We start from the raw sequence: 16,872 nt of genomic DNA on the forward strand, positions 1-16,872 counted from the left end.
GACCAGCAAGACGACGAAATCACGTACGACTCGTTGAAAGATCACCTGCTGAAAGAGTATACTCTTACCGTCAGCGCCCGCGCCAAACGACTGCTCGCCATGCCCAGTCAGGATCTAGGCGACCGCACAGCTCTCAGTTTGTGGAACGAGATGCAGTCACTCGCCCGACTACCCGGCGCCGATCCGTCTACTGGCCAGCCTCGCAAAGTCGACCTCATGCGCGAACTATGGCTACAGTCCATCCCGTCCTCAGTTCGCGCCGCCCTCCACGACGCCAATACGCTGTCAATGTCCGCACTAGTCGCCAAAGCCGATGACCTGATTACCGCGACCAGGGCCGCCGAAAAGTCGACGCCGGTCGCCGCCGCCTGCAGCTCACTAGCCCCGCCCAATGTGGACGCAGACATCAATGCCGTACGCCACCGTCCAGGCCCACCGCATGATCGCCGTCAAGCTCCGCCCCAGAACCAGTGGTCCCGCGGCTACATGCTACCGTCTGGTATTTGCAGCTACCATAACAAGTTCGGCAGAGACGCGAGAAACTGCCTCCCGAACTGCAAGTTCTCAAAAAACGCGACGGCCACCCGCCGACAGTAACGCCGGCGGCGTGGCGCACTTATCACAGTTACGTTTGTACGATCGCCAACCCGAACCAGGGGTTCTACGTCACCGATGCCATCACCAATCGCGAAATTCAAATGTCAGAGTTCTCAGAGGGCATTTGTGGTTGCTACAAGCTCACAGCGCACCTTAAAATCCGATGCGCCTTGTGTATGGTCATTACGATAATATGTCAACCACAAAATGGCTCCTTGCTAGAGACATGCTTGCAACGCAGAGTTCAAATCGGTTCAGATCGGTTTTGCAGTTGAACACGGAAATAGAGCAGCGGCAAGAGAGTTCAACGTTAACGAGTCAATGTTATAACTTTATGTTGGTGAAGTGAACTGTATCACTGCTTTATTAAATAAGTTTTACTGACATCTGCTCGTCGATATGTAAATCAGGGTGTAGCGTAGTGTAGTGTTCTGTTGGCATTTCCTTCAGCGTAGCTCCATCTGGTGGATGCATTGTAGTTTGTGTCTTATAATGACGGGCGTCCAATATATGAAAAAAAATTACAAAACAGGCCATTCATTGAAGGTGCGCCTCATAATCCAGTGCACCTTTTCATGTGGAAAATACAGTACCGGTAAGCATTATTATCACAGCTGACAAGAGACACAGACAAAGAGAGAGCATAAGAAACCAATGCTCATCACTAAGATAATAGTTTTGGTCACCAGACACCAGAAAAGCTGGTGTACAATGCATTTTTCACAGAAATCTGGCTGGAACTGCACTTAAGTGGAGAGAAACCAGCTATGAACAGCAAATATTTGTAAATGTGAGTGGTCAGTGAGCTTGGTTTGGGGAAAAAAAGTCGCAATTTCTGTTAGAAAAATCACAATTTCAGTTAGAAAAATCACAATTTCAATATTGTCTTGGAAGCAATTTTGGAGGGGTCAAATCCTCCTGTATGTGAAAGACAATTTCAATGAAGAATGTATAAACAAACTTTAAAAAAGGGAAGCGGTCAGTATAGATTGGGTCCAGCATAGATTTTGTTGTCTGTGTGAGATATTCCTTACCTGCTTGAGGATGTTCTGCTCCCTCATTAGCTTCTGCCTCTCGCGGTTGGCTTTGGTCATGGTGACATCCAATACTGGCTGGCCGCTGTTGACGGCGTCTGCCACGAAAAAGACCACGTCCTCCAGCAGCTTGATAGCAAAGCTGTCAAAAAAAAGGTGAGCATGTAGATAGAACATTCTCATGCACCATCCACGGCGCAAGAGTCTCACCGGCGGTCGTTTTGGCTGATGAAGCCCTTACTGAACTGGTCCACCACTGTGCTCAACATGGCGCTCGCGTCATTGGCAAAATCTAGATCCCGAATCTCCATGACGGGAACCGAGACGATGGCGAATGCCTCCTTGTCCTCTTTGGTGGGGCACGTTCCTAACTGTGAGGAGGACAATGTCAACCTTCTACACCAAGGGGAGGCAAACGTTTGTGTTGAAGTGCTTCATTCGATTTTAACTTGAAACAGACAGGTGCAAAATATGTAGAATTGTTCATTTTTACATTTGGATTGTCCTGTTGGGGTCGCCGAAGCCCACTTCATCTTCGACATCATCAATGTCAAGTCTTACTTCACTAAATCTATCAACTATCTCTCATGCCTTCCTCAAGCTCTCTTGCCTGGCAGCTCCATCCTCAACATCCTTCTAACAATATTAGGGATGCACGACATGAGGAGCAGTGGTTTGGATAATGGATAGATGGATCAATGAATACCAAGCGGACAAATACAGTACCTGTAACTATCGGAGTATATGCAGGCATTGCCCCAGCCAGCTTACGTAGAGAAAAAGCTACCCACTGCCTTGCTCAACATGCTGTGCTGGACAAAAACCATGCCGTAAACCAGTTGATCGCCGAGGTACAACCTGGAAAGCGCCAAAGGCTAAAATCTCGCCACCCTTTTCCTCATCATGCTGCAGAACTTCATGACTCCAACTTTAACATCCTGGAAGCGTGGAGAAGTAGTTGGGATAAAACTGCAAGACCCAACCAGTTCATGGTCCAACCCAACACCGAACCCCCACCTGGCTCAACGCTACCCCGAAAAGTCTGGGTACGACTCAACCACCTAAGAACTGGGGTAGGCCGTTTCAACGACAACATGTTCTGATGGGGTCTCATCGAATCACCATTCTGCGACTGTGGACCAGAACTCCAAACTGCAGAACATCTCTACTACATTCATCGACCACCAGATGGCAACTTGAACCTCACAGCACCTAATGAATCTACTGTCCAATGGCTGCAACGTCTGGACATTTAACACCGCAAAGCTGTCCTCATATGCGAGAGAGAGAGAGAGAAAGAGAGAGAGAGAGAGAGAGAGAGAGAGAGAGAGAGAGAGAGAGAGAGAGAGAGAGAGAGAGAGAGAGAGAGAGAGAGAGAGAGAAGAGAGAGAGAGAGGGACTAAGCCAGTGTGAAAACCCAGTAAAAGGGAAACATTCAAGACATCTCAAATTCGATAGATGTTTTCCCCCATTGATCTGGTGGGGATAATGTGTCTAGTCCCAATGAATAACTCATTTGAGAGTTCAACTCTCGCGGGTGATCAAGGTCTCGAGAGGATCTCAAGTCCATGCAACAAAGCACACAGGGGGTAAACACGTCTTTTAACATTAGGAGTTGATTTTTATACTTGCAGGCAGTTGTTCTAAATTAATCCCAAGCTTCGTATTATGTCAAACTCTGACAGCGGGAAATGAACCTCAATTACTAAAGACTCGAAGAATGAAATTAACTCCAGCAAATAAAATGTATGATATTTTACTGGCGTCACAACATATTTCCTTCTTGCTTTATCTACGTGCTTGCCTTAAATCTGTTCAGCTATCAAGAAAAGAGTGACGAACCAACCATGAGTCTGATGGGTCTCTCCTCGTCAACGTCTATGGGGACATTTGTGCTCTGGATCCACGTGTTGGTGCAGAGATGCCTCAGGCGGACATATGAGTTCCTGGAAGTGGACATTCATTTTACTGTCTCCATTAAAAGCGCTGGTGTTTTACTCTCAAATTCAGGCAGGATGTGGCTGGTACCGCGGAACGAAGGAGTCGGTCTTCTGTAAAGTGGTGGGATCCAGCTCAAAGAGCGAGGCAATGTCATTGCCATGTGTCATGGCCACCAGCTTATACTTGATCCTCTCGCCATGCAAACGCTTGCTGTTGCGACTGCTTTCCATCTGCACAAAGACGCAAAGGTAGGCTGAGGGTCCTTCAAGAGTCCACTATGTGTCCAACTCACCAAGGAGGACATCTCCACACTGTCACCTCGGTAAGTGGGATTCTCCTGTACGGACAAGAAAAAGAAAAACAACAAACGTAAATCTTTGACATTATGTTGACTTCTGTCAATTTGTTTCTGGAATATTTATGCATTTATGTATTTTATGTCAGAGCGAGAGAGAGAGAGAGAGAGAGAGAGAGAGAGAGAGACAGAGAGAGCCTACAGTAGACACAATGATTTAATTTTTCAACATATCCGATACAATAAAAGATCCCAAATAAATTACAATAAAAGATCGAGGAATGTCTCACACACTCAAACCTTATACGTGCATTGCATTGGCCTGCGATTTATTTTTGTTGATTTCTGAAACATTTTCCTACAGGAATTCAAGTCACATCACAATCACATTTGATCTCTGTTTGCAATGTGTTGACAACGGACAAGTCTATAGCAATGCTAAATTTGGCATTCTTCCATTTTAATACAAATGATGTAACACATCTTAACATGTGTAATCTAAAACTACCTTCCAGCTCGCAATGCTAACATGATAAAAAGCAATTGTCTGTAACAAACACGCTACCACATAATGCAGCACATTACTGTCTTTGAAACAGGGGACAAGGGTTTACATGCCAGTCATGACACTAGCATCCTAATATGTATATTTGACCCAGATTCAAAGTGACTGCCTGTGCCAAAACTATGCTAAACACATAATTACAGTGGCGACATTTGTCACGTCGCGTGCTCGCCAGCAGGTGGCGGGTTCTCCCGCCACCTGTTCGGCACACCTGCCCGTTATTTCGGGCTGATTACGTGCCTTTATTAGGCGACTCCGGCAGTCATCTCACTGCCGGAGAATTCCTTACCGTGCCATTGCTCTCGATTTGCTATTCTCGTCGTTCGACTATTTCTCGCTGCCCTATTGCCTTACGGCCTCAATCATTCGCGTACTTCTTATAGTGATCAGATTGTTATCTCGGTTGTTCCTCGCCCTTTATCGTTTCGCGAGCGTTTTCAGTTGTCTTCCTTATTTTTTTCCTGGTCCTTATTTGACCAGCGTTCTCTGTTACCGTTTTCCCTGTTCGGGCCCCTTTTGTTCTTTATTAAAAACCCCTTTGTTCTCACAAGATCTTTTCGTTGTCTGCTTCTCCGGGGATCCACCTCTTTTTTTCTGTTGTGCACGAGGCGATTCCTCATCGCCTCGGGCTCAACGTGACAGAATTCTCCGGCCACCATGGATCCCGCAGACGCCGAAAAGATCTTGTCCGCTCTTGCTCGACAAGAGCGGCAAATGAGTCAGCACCGCCAAGCCCTTACGGAACTCAACGGCGCGGTCTCCATGCTGGCTCATCGGTTCGATGATCTCGAACCTCGCCTTATTCGGGTGGAGGAACGAAGACCACCTTCCGGGCTTCGTCCTACCACCCCGGAGGCTCCCTCCTCGTACCCTCCTATGTCGAGGGAGCCCTCGCTTCCACACCCTCCTCGCTACGGGGGTGAACACGGGCAGTGTGGACACTTCCTACACAATTGCTCGCTAATATTTGACCAACAGCCGTCCGCCTACGCTACTGACGCCGCCAAGGTGGCCTATATCATGAGTCTCTTGACAGGTCCGGCGGCATCGTGGGCAATCGCGACCAGCGACGCAAAGCCGAATCTCCGCACCTCCTATTCTGACTTCGTGGCAGCCTTCCGTCGGGTGTTCCACCATCCCGTGCGGGGCAGAGAGGCGGAGGGGCGGCTGCTCGCCCTGCAGCAGGGCAGGCGTTCGGTCGCTGACTACTCCATCGAGTTCCGGATCCTGGCCGCGCAGAGCGGGTACGACGATCGGGCCCTGTGTGGACTGTTTCGCCGGGGTCTCAACACTCAGCTCAAGGACGAGCTGGCTACTCGCGATCACAGCACGGACTTGGAGGAGCTGATCGACCTCTCCCTCCTTATGGACAATCGCCTGAGGGAACGGGGTCGGGAGCGAGGAGGTGATCGGTACCCGTCTCGACGTCTCCCGTACCGTGAGGAATATCGGGGGCACGGCGAGCACTCCCGGGGCCGGGAGACAGCATCCGCGGAGGAGCCGATGCAGTTGGGCGGCAAAGACGGTGGCGCGGAGGAAGGAAGGCGCCGTCGCCGGGACCATGCTACACCTGACGGCGCACAACCACCCTCCCGCGCCACAACCAGCTATCCGGGATCGTCTTTCCACGCTCCTCCCGATTACTGTGAGTCACGACCTCGCGCGTCACCCTCCGAGTCTAGGCGAGTCGATAAGCGACCAGGACACCCTAATAGACTCGAGCTTGAGGCGGAGGTATTCGGCGAGTCCCGGTCAAGACGGGTTCGGGCCCTGGTGGATTCGGGAGCAGATGATTGTTTGATGGACACTAATCTCGCGTCCGAACTCGGGTGCTTCTTAGAGGAGTTGGTTGTTGCGAAGCGGGTGCGTGATCTGGATGGGCGTCTCCTGGCGGTAGTAACGCATCGAACGGAGCCGTTAAAACTTGTGTTATCCGGTAATCATATTGAGCATCGCCGTTTTTATGTTATGCGGTCCCGGAACGCCCCGATCATCCTCGGATTACCCTGGCTGCAGACGCATAACCCGGTGATATCATGGGCGCGCCCCGCTATCGATAGTTGGAGCGATTATTGCTACCAGCGCTGCCTACAGTCTGCCGTCGGGAGGCACGAACGCGTAACTCCCCCCGAGGAGATCTGCCTTGACGGAGTGCCGGAGTGCTATCGGGATCTTAAGGAGGTTTTTAGCGAGGATCGCGCGCGCTCCTTGCCCCCACACCGCCCCTACGATTGCGCGATAGACCTGCAGGCGGGCGCCCCGTTGCCGACCTCGCGGCTGTATCAGGTATCCCGGCCCGAGCGTGAGGCGTTAACAGAATATATAAACAGCTCGCTCGCTGCAGGTCTCATCAGACCTTCGCGCTCACCGTTAGGGGCGGGTTTTTTCTTCGTGGGGAAGAAGGATAAATCCCTACGGCCCTGCGTGGACTATCGCGGATTAAATGAAATTACAATTAAAAATAGATACCCGCTACCCTTGTTGGACTCCGCCTTCGCCCCATTGCAATCAGCCACCATATTCTCAAAATTAGATTTACGCAGCGCGTACCACTTGGTTCGCATCCGAGAGGGCGACGAGTGGAAAACCGCGTTTAAGACCCCCCTGGGCCATTTCGAATATCTCGTCATGCCTTTTGGCCTCACAAACGCACCTGCCGTCTTCCAAAACCTCATTAATGACGTGCTCCGGGACATGATCAACATCTTCTGTTTTGTTTATCTTGACGACATTTTAATTTTTTCTCGTTCTCTGCATGAGCACCAGCAACATGTTCGGCTGGTGCTACAACGTTTGCTCGAGAACCGGCTCTTCGTCAAGGCAGAAAAGTGTGAGTTCCATGTTCCCGTCATCTCCTTCCTGGGGTTCATTATAGAACAGGGCAAGCTACGGGCGGACCCCATTAAGACGCGTGCGGTCACTAACTGGCCGGTCCCGTCCAACCGCAAGGAACTGCAGCGTTTCTTGGGGTTCGCCAACTTCTATAGACGCTTTATCCGGGGTTACAGCCAGATGGCGCTTCCCCTAACCCGCCTGACCTCGGTCAAAATCCCTTTTAAGTGGGACCCTGCCGCGGATGCGGCGTTCGCGCGTCTTAAGGCGGCGTTCACTAGTCCCCCGGTTCTGCAACATCCTGACCCTGACCACCCGTTCGTCGTAGAGGTGGACGCCTCGGATTCAGGGGTGGGTGCGGTGCTGTCCCAACGCTCCCCAGTCGACCAGAAGCTGCACCCCTGCGCCTTCTTCTCCCGCCGACTCAGTGCCGCCGAGTCCAACTACGACGTGGGCAACCGGGAACTGTTGGCTGTGGTAACCGCCTTACAGGAGTGGCGGCACTGGCTCGAGGGGGCTAAGGAACCCTTTACTGTTTACACCGACCATAAGAACCTTGCATATCTCCGCTCCGCAAAAAGACTTAACGCCCGTCAGGCCCGGTGGGCCCTCTTCCTCACCAGGTTCGACTTCGTCCTCACCTACTCCCCCGGGTCTAAGAACACTAAGCCTGACGCCCTTTCCCGGCTCCACGAACCTGCGGGGTGGGACCATTCCCCGGAGACCATCCTCCCGACCCAGTGCATAGTGGGGGCCGTCCAGTGGGAGGTTGAACAGCGGGTCCAGTCCGCCCTGGTGGGGGTGCAGGTGCCGGCAGGGTGCCCAGCGGGGAGGCTGTTCGTGCCTCCTGCCCTTCGTTCAGAGGTCCTGCAGTGGGGTCACGGATCCAAGGTGGCGTGTCATCCCGGGGTGAACCGGACTGTGCAGCTCGTCGCCCAGCGTTTCTGGTGGCCGGAGCTCCGCCACGACGCGACGGAGTTTGTCAAGGCCTGCACCTCCTGCGCCTGCGGCAAGTCGTCACACCAACCTCCGGCAGGACTGCTCCAGCCGCTGCCCATTCCTCCCCGCCCGTGGTCTCACATCGCCGTGGACTTCGTCACGGGCCTACCGCCTTCCCGGGGCCGGACGGTCGTGCTCACGATCGTGGACCGCTTCTCCAAGGCCGCTCACTTTGTGCCCTTGTCCAGGTTGCCGTCGGCGCTGGAGACCGCCAACCTCCTCATCCAGCACGTCTTCCGTCTCCACGGCATTCCGGCGGACATCGTTTCGGATCGGGGGCCCCAGTTTGTGTCCCGCGTCTGGAAGCGGTTCTGCCGGTCCCTCGGAGCTACGGCCAGCCTGACCTCGGGATACCACCCTCAGTCCAATGGGCAGGCTGAGCGCGCCAACCAGGATCTGGGGGCGGCCCTCCGCTGTGTTTGTCTCCACCGTCCGGCATCCTGGGCCGACCACCTGCCCTGGGTGGAATACGCCCACAACACTCTCGTCTCCTCCGCTACAGGCAGGTCGCCGTTCATGACGGCCTACGGCTACCAGCCACCGCTGTTCCCGTCCCAGGAGGGGCTGGTGGAGGTCCCTTCCGTGCAGCGCCACCTTAAGCGGGCCCATCACGTGTGGAGGGAGGCCCGGGCTGCGTTGTCCCGCACTGCGTCCCGGAACCGGCGGATCGCTGATCGTCGTCGGCGCCCGGCGCCCTCATATGCGGTGGGAGAGAAGGTGTGGCTGGCTACGAGGGATCTTCGCCTGGCCGGCTCGTCTGCCAAACTGGGGCCCCGATTCGCTGGCCCGTTCGAGGTCGAGGCCGTCATCAGCCCCGTCGCGGTCAGGCTCCGGCTGCCGGCCTCCATGAAGGTCCACCCCGTGTTCCACGTCTCCCTGCTCAAGCCTGTGTCTTCCAGCGCCTTGGCGCCCCCTCCCGCTCCGCCGCCGCCCCCGCGGGTGGTCGACGGGGACCCGGTGTACACGGTTCGTGCCATCCTGGACTCTCGGCGCAGGGGCAAGGGCTTCCAGTACCTGGTCGATTGGGAGGGCTACGGGCCGGAGGAGCGGCAATGGGTGCCTCGCTCCTGGATCCTTGACCCGTCCCTTCTGCGCGACTTCCACACTGCTCATCCGTCCAAACCGGGTAGTCCGCCGGGAGGCGTCCATTGAGGGGGGGGTACTGTCACGTCGCGTGCTCGCCAGCAGGTGGCGGGTTCTCCCGCCACCTGTTCGGCACACCTGCCCGTTATTTCGGGCTGATTACGTGCCTTTATTAGGCGACTCCGGCAGTCATCTCACTGCCGGAGAATTCCTTACCGTGCCATTGCTCTCGATTTGCTATTCTCGTCGTTCGACTATTTCTCGCTGCCCTATTGCCTTACGGCCTCAATCATTCGCGTACTTCTTATAGTGATCAGATTGTTATCTCGGTTGTTCCTCGCCCTTTATCGTTTCGCGAGCGTTTTCAGTTGTCTTCCTTATTTTTTTCCTGGTCCTTATTTGACCAGCGTTCTCTGTTACCGTTTTCCCTGTTCGGGCCCCTTTTGTTCTTTATTAAAAACCCCTTTGTTCTCACAAGATCTTTTCGTTGTCTGCTTCTCCGGGGATCCACCTCTTTTTTTCTGTTGTGCACGAGGCGATTCCTCATCGCCTCGGGCTCAACGTGACAACATTACAGCAAAGTATGCCCCTGTGGACAAACTCACTGCCTGTGTCAACCAGCACCAGGAGAGGGTGGCAATCAACTGTGCAAAAGGCCAGGATCGGTTTAGATAAGTGTACAATTGACTTACAGTATGGGGCCTATAAAAGTCCATATGACTGGCGTTCAGTGAAATCAACCTTTTTTTTTTTAAGTCGACATGTTCGACTGTTTCCCAGCCGTAGTTACCTCTGCTGCCAAGTAGTTTCCAGTGGCAAGGTGTTTGAAGCGATACAAACTGTTCCAGTGTCCTGCCCCTCCGCGACATGGATCATGATGGACAACCTGGACGAACAATTAAGATAATAATCTTTATTTGTCCTACACTGGTGAAATTTGCAGTCTCTGGCATGGGGGAGGGGGGGGGGTAAATGGACACACGGGAAGAGGAAATATCTCTCACCTCTTTGAGTAACACAGCAGTACTATCTGACTTAATGAGTTAACAGGGAGTACTTTTGAAACCAAGTTCATTTTCCTACCTCAACCTCCCACAGCGCATTGGAGCTGGTCGCCGATGTGGCCGATTGTCTCAAGGTTGTGCGCAGGAAAACATGAAGTTTATTCTTGTACTCGTCGCATGTCAAAAACTTCTCCTGCTCAGCATGAAACAAACGCACCACGTCGCCCTGAGGGAAAGAACAGTGTCCTGTCAAAATGTTCAGCAGCTTTGTCCACACTTTGCATCATGCTGATATCTGAATTTGCTCAATTGCCGCCACCCTTGAGCCACTTTTCCGTTCACACCAAACAACACTGCCGGTCTGGCACCACACCACATGGCCTCCGTTGCTTTTCTATGACAACAGGCACTGAACAGGGGCCCAGTGAAAAGTGGGAGAAATTGGGGATTAAGGTGTGAACTGCACAGATGCTTTTAAATTTCGATGAAAAATCAATTTCTGGGTGTAGGCCAGCAAGACAACACTGCCCATGGTCAGGACCAAAATACAGTGCAGTGATCCCTCGCTACTTCGCGGTTCGTTTATCGTTCATCACAGATGTTTTTCAAACATTCATCCTTTTTTTTTGAAGTCCGCAAAAATCAGTGTCTAAAGAGGTGTTCACACGGCACACATTTGCTCCGGCGTTGCATCGATTTATTTTGTTGCAACATATTTTGCACCGCAGCAAATTGTGTGGAGCGTTCACACGTACAAAGCAGCTGAGCATGTCAGCACCGGCACAGCGTCGGTGCAGCCCCACTTGTGTTCACACGGTGGTTTCTGCAACGGACCAAAATGACAGAAAACAAATGAGCTGTCGTGTTGGTTCTTTTTAAAACGTATACACAACTCAAGCGACTACTGGACAGGCACGTCCTTCTCCTTCTCGGTCTCCGTGCCTTCTGCTCGAGAGTGACCGCCCCCGAAAACGTAAATCAACGATGACTTCAATGACACTCAGAAAAGCAAACACGTAATGCGGCAAACAGAAAATCAAGAGAGGAAATCACAAAATAAATTAGATGGGGGACGGGGGGTTGTGAACACACAACAAAGGAACAAACTACACAAACAACTCCGAGACAGTCCAGTCTCCTACAAAAGGAAAGATGTTACCAGCCAAGTCTTGTGTCGTTATTAAACAAACACATGACGGAAGTCCGACAGAGCACAACGCATTCTCGCCGTACGTAAACTCTTCACAAGCATTTGCTCTGGAGCAAATGTAACCCAGTTGCGTACACACGTGCAAATTTACACCGGTGCTGCTTCGCAAACAAGCATTTGCTCTGGAGCAAACCACCTCCCTGAGGTGGATCAAATTTGGTCCGGTGTAAGCTGTTTTCCGGGGCTACGCCGGAGCTAATTTGCACGTGTGACGGCTCTACTGGGGCACCGGACCAAATCTTGCCTTGTGAACACCCCTAAAGTGTTGTTTACTATCCTTGCTAGAGTGTGCGCACTCTGCTCAAGCGTGGAAGGTCCACGTGGGGCACGTGTGTGTGCGCGCTTGAACGAATGGGCACGCAGGTGAGTGTATGTGTGTTGCTGAGAGAGAGACAGAGAGAGAGAGAGAGAGAGAGAGAGAGAGAGAGAGAGAGAGAGAGAGAGAGAGAGAGAGAGAGAGAGAGAGAGAGAGAGAGAGAGAGAGAGAGAGAGAGAGAGAGAGAGAAGGCTTATAAGAACAAAAGCAGGTCTCTTTCATCCTTAATTCTCTTAATTGACTAATCATAAACACGTCTGCTGCACAAGCTGAATCGCTGGCGCGTGTGTGTGTGTGTGTGAGTGCGTTCTGCTCAAGCGCAAGGGCCCACGTGGGGTAATATTTTTTTTACATATGTTAATGGGTCGGTACTTCGCGGATTTTCGTTTATCGAGTGGTTTTGGTCCCCATTAACCGCAATGAACGAGGGATTACTGGATTGGCTTGTCGTCCTGCGGCATCCGAAGTCCGCTGGTGGCATTCGATAGTCACCATCCACGGCAGGGGTTATGACCGTCAGGCCATGGGCGCAACGAGGCTCCACTCTGGGGCTGGAGACCTCTTATTCATGTTAACTGGGCCCAGCGAGCGGTGCATGCGATCATGAAAATCTCTACCCCAAGCTTCAATATTTCATCAATTTGTACATATGATGTTGTAAATATGGTTAAGTGTTGTAAACCACAATTATGTTTACTGTATATTCGGTGAATTTATGACTTTGGCAAGAGCTGGCGAGTGGTTCTGCCACCGCGTTGCATCACATCTATAGGGCTGTTCACACGGCACACATTTGCTCCGGCGCTGCACCGATGTATTTTGTTGCGATATATTTTGCACCGCAGCAAATTGTGTGGAGCGTTCACACGTACAAAGCCGCTGAGCGTGTCTGCATCGGCACAGCGTCGGTGGAGCCCCACCTGCGTTTACACAGCAGTTACTGCAGCGGAGCAAAACGACAGGAATGCGGAAGTAGAACATGCGCATGCCTAAAGTGTACTTCCTTTTCCCCGCCTTCTTCTTTGTGACAAAAAATGTTTTCAAGCACAAAATACCCATTATGCATGTTTGCAAGTTCCTGTATGGACTCCTATGACGCGTAGCGAGGCCACTCCCCCCGCAAAGAGCTTTTGCTCTGGAGCTAATTTAACCCAGTTGCGTGCACACGTGCAAATTTACTTCGGTGCTGCTTCGCAAACGAGCATTTGCTCCGGAGCAAATTTTTTTCAGGGATCATATGAAATGCAAAGCAATTAGTATTACCCGATAAACAACGAATGCATGCGTGTCTTGAATGCAACACTGCAATTTCAACAGATTCTTTGACATTCAGTCTTACTAATCACATCTGGCTTCAGACAGGACCTCTCACAATTTACAATGTTTCTCAATGAACTAAAAATGTGTTTGTTTCACGTGGTGTACGACGTCACAATGTTGAATTAAGTTAGCATGAAAAGTACAACACTTGATTTCCTTACTTCCAAGTCACTCTTTTTCTTTTCATTTAAAATACCTCCAAATAATGATGAATGATTTATGAGTTGGCACGGTGTTTAACTGGTTAATACGTCCGCCTCACAGTACTGGTTCGATTTCAGCTCAAGTCTTCCTCTGTGGAGTTTGCATGTTCTCCCCATGCCTGCGTGGGTTTTCTGGGTACTCCAGTTTCCTCCCACATTCCAAAAAGATGCATGACAGGCTAGTGGAAGACTCTAAATTGTCCCTAGGTGTGATTGTGAACACAAATGGTTGTTCGTCTATGTGTGCCCTGCGATTGACTGGCAACCAGTTCAGGTTGTACCCCACCTCCTGCCCGAAGATAGCAGGGATATGTTCTAGCATGCCGGTGACCCTCATGAGGATAAGCGGATTAGAAAATGGATGGATGGATTTATGAGTTATATTTTTTTACTCCGGACCTTGGATTTGTCATCGGCTCGCCTCAGCTGACATGCCACGGTAAGCATGAAATGAGGTTTGTGATTGGTTGGCCTTAGTGTTGCATTCACATTGAGTTGATGCAATTTCAAGCAGGGAAAACCTATAGTGTTGATTGTAAGATATGAATATCTTGAATGTTCATATCTTCATCTAGTGGAACGATAAATCGTTCAGCCACACAACAAATATGCAGTTTAAGACTAGGAGGACTGCGGTTTTGTAACACCTCCTATAAGGTCCAGAGGACAGCCAAATGTATGTGTGGTTTAAAATGAATGACTCAATGGCCTACAATTAGCCATGTTTGTTTTTGGCCTTGTCGCTTACAACGTTTTGATGATATGCTGAACTATATGAAATGCCTAAATTCCTTGCAAAGGTACTTTGAGGAAATTTTTCCTCTATTGGACTATTTTCTCTCGCCTCATCTGTGCTTGTGAAAGGCTCAGCAATTCCTTATCCATATCATTTTTTTAAGGGAACCCGATGCCACTGATATTTTTTATTTGCACTGTTATTTTTTATAAATGCTACTTAATTGAACGATGGACAATTAATTGTCAGTGGTCTGTTGCTTTACATTCTTACTACCTGCCCTCTGATTGACAGCCATATGTTTGTCACTTGAAAAGAAAAAGGTAGTGTTCTGTGTTTGTGTTTAACATTCCAATAGTTGGGTTGGAAAAAAGTAACACCATTTTCAAACACTGCAACCAGGATGATCGATCTTGCCTTGTTTGCTTATGTAGCTAAGACACACTTTCGTAGAATAATGTTCAAGATTTATGCAGAGTGCACATTTACTCGCCAAATTTTAGATTTTGAAAACTGAAACAAAAAATAGTTCCAGGCCAATCACATTAACTATCCTTTCCTTTTAAATAAATTAAAAACAAATAAAATGTTATCATTGCATTTAACAGGGTGCGCTGCAAGGAAGAATGCAGGACCAGTGTGCTGTACTCTGGCTGGTCTGTCGGCATATTGGGAGTGTGGCTTCATGAAAGGCAAACTGTGGTTGGCGATGTGACTCACGCCTTTGAGCACTTCGTCCCTGTGGTCACTGAACATCATGAACAAGTTGACCTTCCAGCTGGTGTTGCAGTTGACAGAGTTGACCTGCAGAAGGTGCGCACACACACGCACAAATATATATACGGAGTCAGAGGTGGATGTGCGCTTTGAGGGTGATGCACATCTGTAATGACGCTCGCACCTCCTTACAGCCCGGGTGGTCACTCAGCTCGTAGTTTGACACGTGAAGCGGCTGTCCGGCGTTGACCGGGTTCAAGATCACTTTGTCCCCCACCACCACCTGCAGGTGGCAAAACACACATTATTATTATTATTACAATGATGAATTATTCAACTTACAAGACCTCTTGCAGTAAGATGGTTTCTAATCTTACTGCCATCTTTGTCAAAAGCCTGAAATAAGTCTCCCCCTGCTGGTTGTTCCCAAATACTGAAAATATCAAGACAAGGAGTAAAAGACAGGTGTGAGGTGATGGATGACGACTAACGTTGGTGACGAACCAGACAAATGACTAACGGTTGGTGTCAGGCAGTTGCGGCATTCCAAGCAGCTGTGGTACTACTTTAACAAGCTTTCTCAGGATTGTGGTGGTTAACGTCGCTGTATGAGATATCAAATTACTTTAAATTGGAAAACTACTGTGATTGCGTCATGTGATAGCGTCCACAAACGCTAAATTTTTTCAAGTTGCTTAAAAGCAGTGTCTCTTAACGTAGGTTAAAGCGAAACCTTGGGGTTCAGGAGTCAGTCTTTGGGGTTCAGTGGAGGCCAAGACTCACACACGCCATGTCTGTGTTCGTCTAACATGTATGATTCTTGTCAACTCTTCAGAACAACAATGCTCTCAGCCAAGCAAGACTCTGAGATACTCAGTGTTTGCTACGCATCTTTTGCAGCAATCCTTTTCGAGGACTAAAGTCAAACAGGGAAAGGAAAGCATTACCGACTTATCTCTGTCAGGCAACAGCAAATTTCAATTGATTGGCAGTAAAGATCCACTGAGTTCTTATGACAGTGATTTTATGTGTGACTGAGCAGGGTTCAGGATATACACTGATGTAGAAAGCCCTCCTAAAACTCACTTGTATTCTTTGGCATGACTTAGATTTGTTCTTGGTTTTACGGTTTGTTGCCTTCTACCGCCTTTATTACCGATTTGTCTTACTGTTTATTGTGCATGTTAAATTGCTCCATGTACAGCACTTTGTATGCAGCGATGGCTGTTTGAAAGTGCTCTATAAATACTGTTGACTTGACTTGATGTAATATGAACCTGTGTCTTGAATTTGAAAAAAAAATCAGCATGTTTTATTTTTTCAATTACGGTTAGGTGAATATCCAGTCGGAACTTCTCTGCCTCACACACCAGCTCGGGGTCCTTCCCTGCAAAAGAGGTGACATTCCACATCCCTAGAGCTAGCTTCTGCAGCCGAGGATCGGACCGCCTGGGTCCCCGCTTTTGGCTGCCGCCCAGCTCACATTGCACCCGACCCCTCCCATGGGTGGTGAGCCCATTAGAAGGGGGACCCACGTTGCCTCTTCGGGCTAAGCCCGGCCAGGCCCCATGGGTGTAGGCCCGGCCACCAGGCGCTCGCCAACGAGCCCCACCTCCAGGCCTGGCTCCAGAGGGTGGCCCCGGTGACCCGCGTCCGGGCAAGGGAAACGGAGTGCCATTTATTTTATTCGTCATAAGGTGCTTATGAGCCATGCTTTGTCTGGTCCCTCACCTAGGACCTGTTTGCCATGGGTGACCCTGCCAGGGGCATAAAGCCCCAGACAACCTAGCTCCTAGGATCATTGGGACACACAAACCCCTCCACCACGGTAAGGTGAACTTCATGTCCTCTTTCACTATATCCATAAACCTCCTCTTTGGTCTTCCTCTCGGGCTCCTGCCTGGCAGTTCAAGACTCATGATCCTTCTCCCAGTATATTCACTCTTTCTCCTCTGGACATGGCCAACCCATCTCAGTCTGGCTTCTATGACTTTCTCTCCAAAACCTCTCATATAAGGTG

General features: G+C 50.2%; 1 protein-coding gene across 4 annotated transcripts in view; it reads right to left on the reverse strand.

The window, feature by feature from the left end:
• itpr3 (inositol 1,4,5-trisphosphate receptor, type 3) overlaps positions 1-16,872 on the reverse strand; it is a 255,817-nt gene that overhangs the window by 177,676 nt on the left and 61,269 nt on the right. For all 4 annotated transcript variants that reach the window (XR_007961438.1, XM_052058664.1, XM_052058663.1 and 1 more), the window contains 9 exons: positions 15,037-15,135; positions 14,856-14,939; positions 10,430-10,576; positions 10,137-10,232; positions 3,865-3,909; positions 3,660-3,802; positions 3,478-3,577; positions 1,842-2,002; positions 1,632-1,773 (listed from right to left, as the gene is read on the reverse strand). Coding sequence is in view for 3 of the 4 variants with exons in the window: in XM_052058664.1 (XP_051914624.1) it covers positions 1,632-1,773; positions 1,842-2,002; positions 3,478-3,577; positions 3,660-3,802; positions 3,865-3,909; positions 10,137-10,232; positions 10,430-10,576; positions 14,856-14,939; positions 15,037-15,135 (1,017 nt within the window). In the remaining variant the exon portion in view is untranslated. The remainder of the gene's footprint in view (positions 1-1,631; positions 1,774-1,841; positions 2,003-3,477; positions 3,578-3,659; positions 3,803-3,864; positions 3,910-10,136; positions 10,233-10,429; positions 10,577-14,855; positions 14,940-15,036; positions 15,136-16,872) is intronic.

This window comes from Hippocampus zosterae, chromosome 2, assembly GCF_025434085.1.
Source record: "Hippocampus zosterae strain Florida chromosome 2, ASM2543408v3, whole genome shotgun sequence".
Classification (NCBI taxonomy): domain Eukaryota; kingdom Metazoa; phylum Chordata; class Actinopteri; order Syngnathiformes; family Syngnathidae; genus Hippocampus; species Hippocampus zosterae.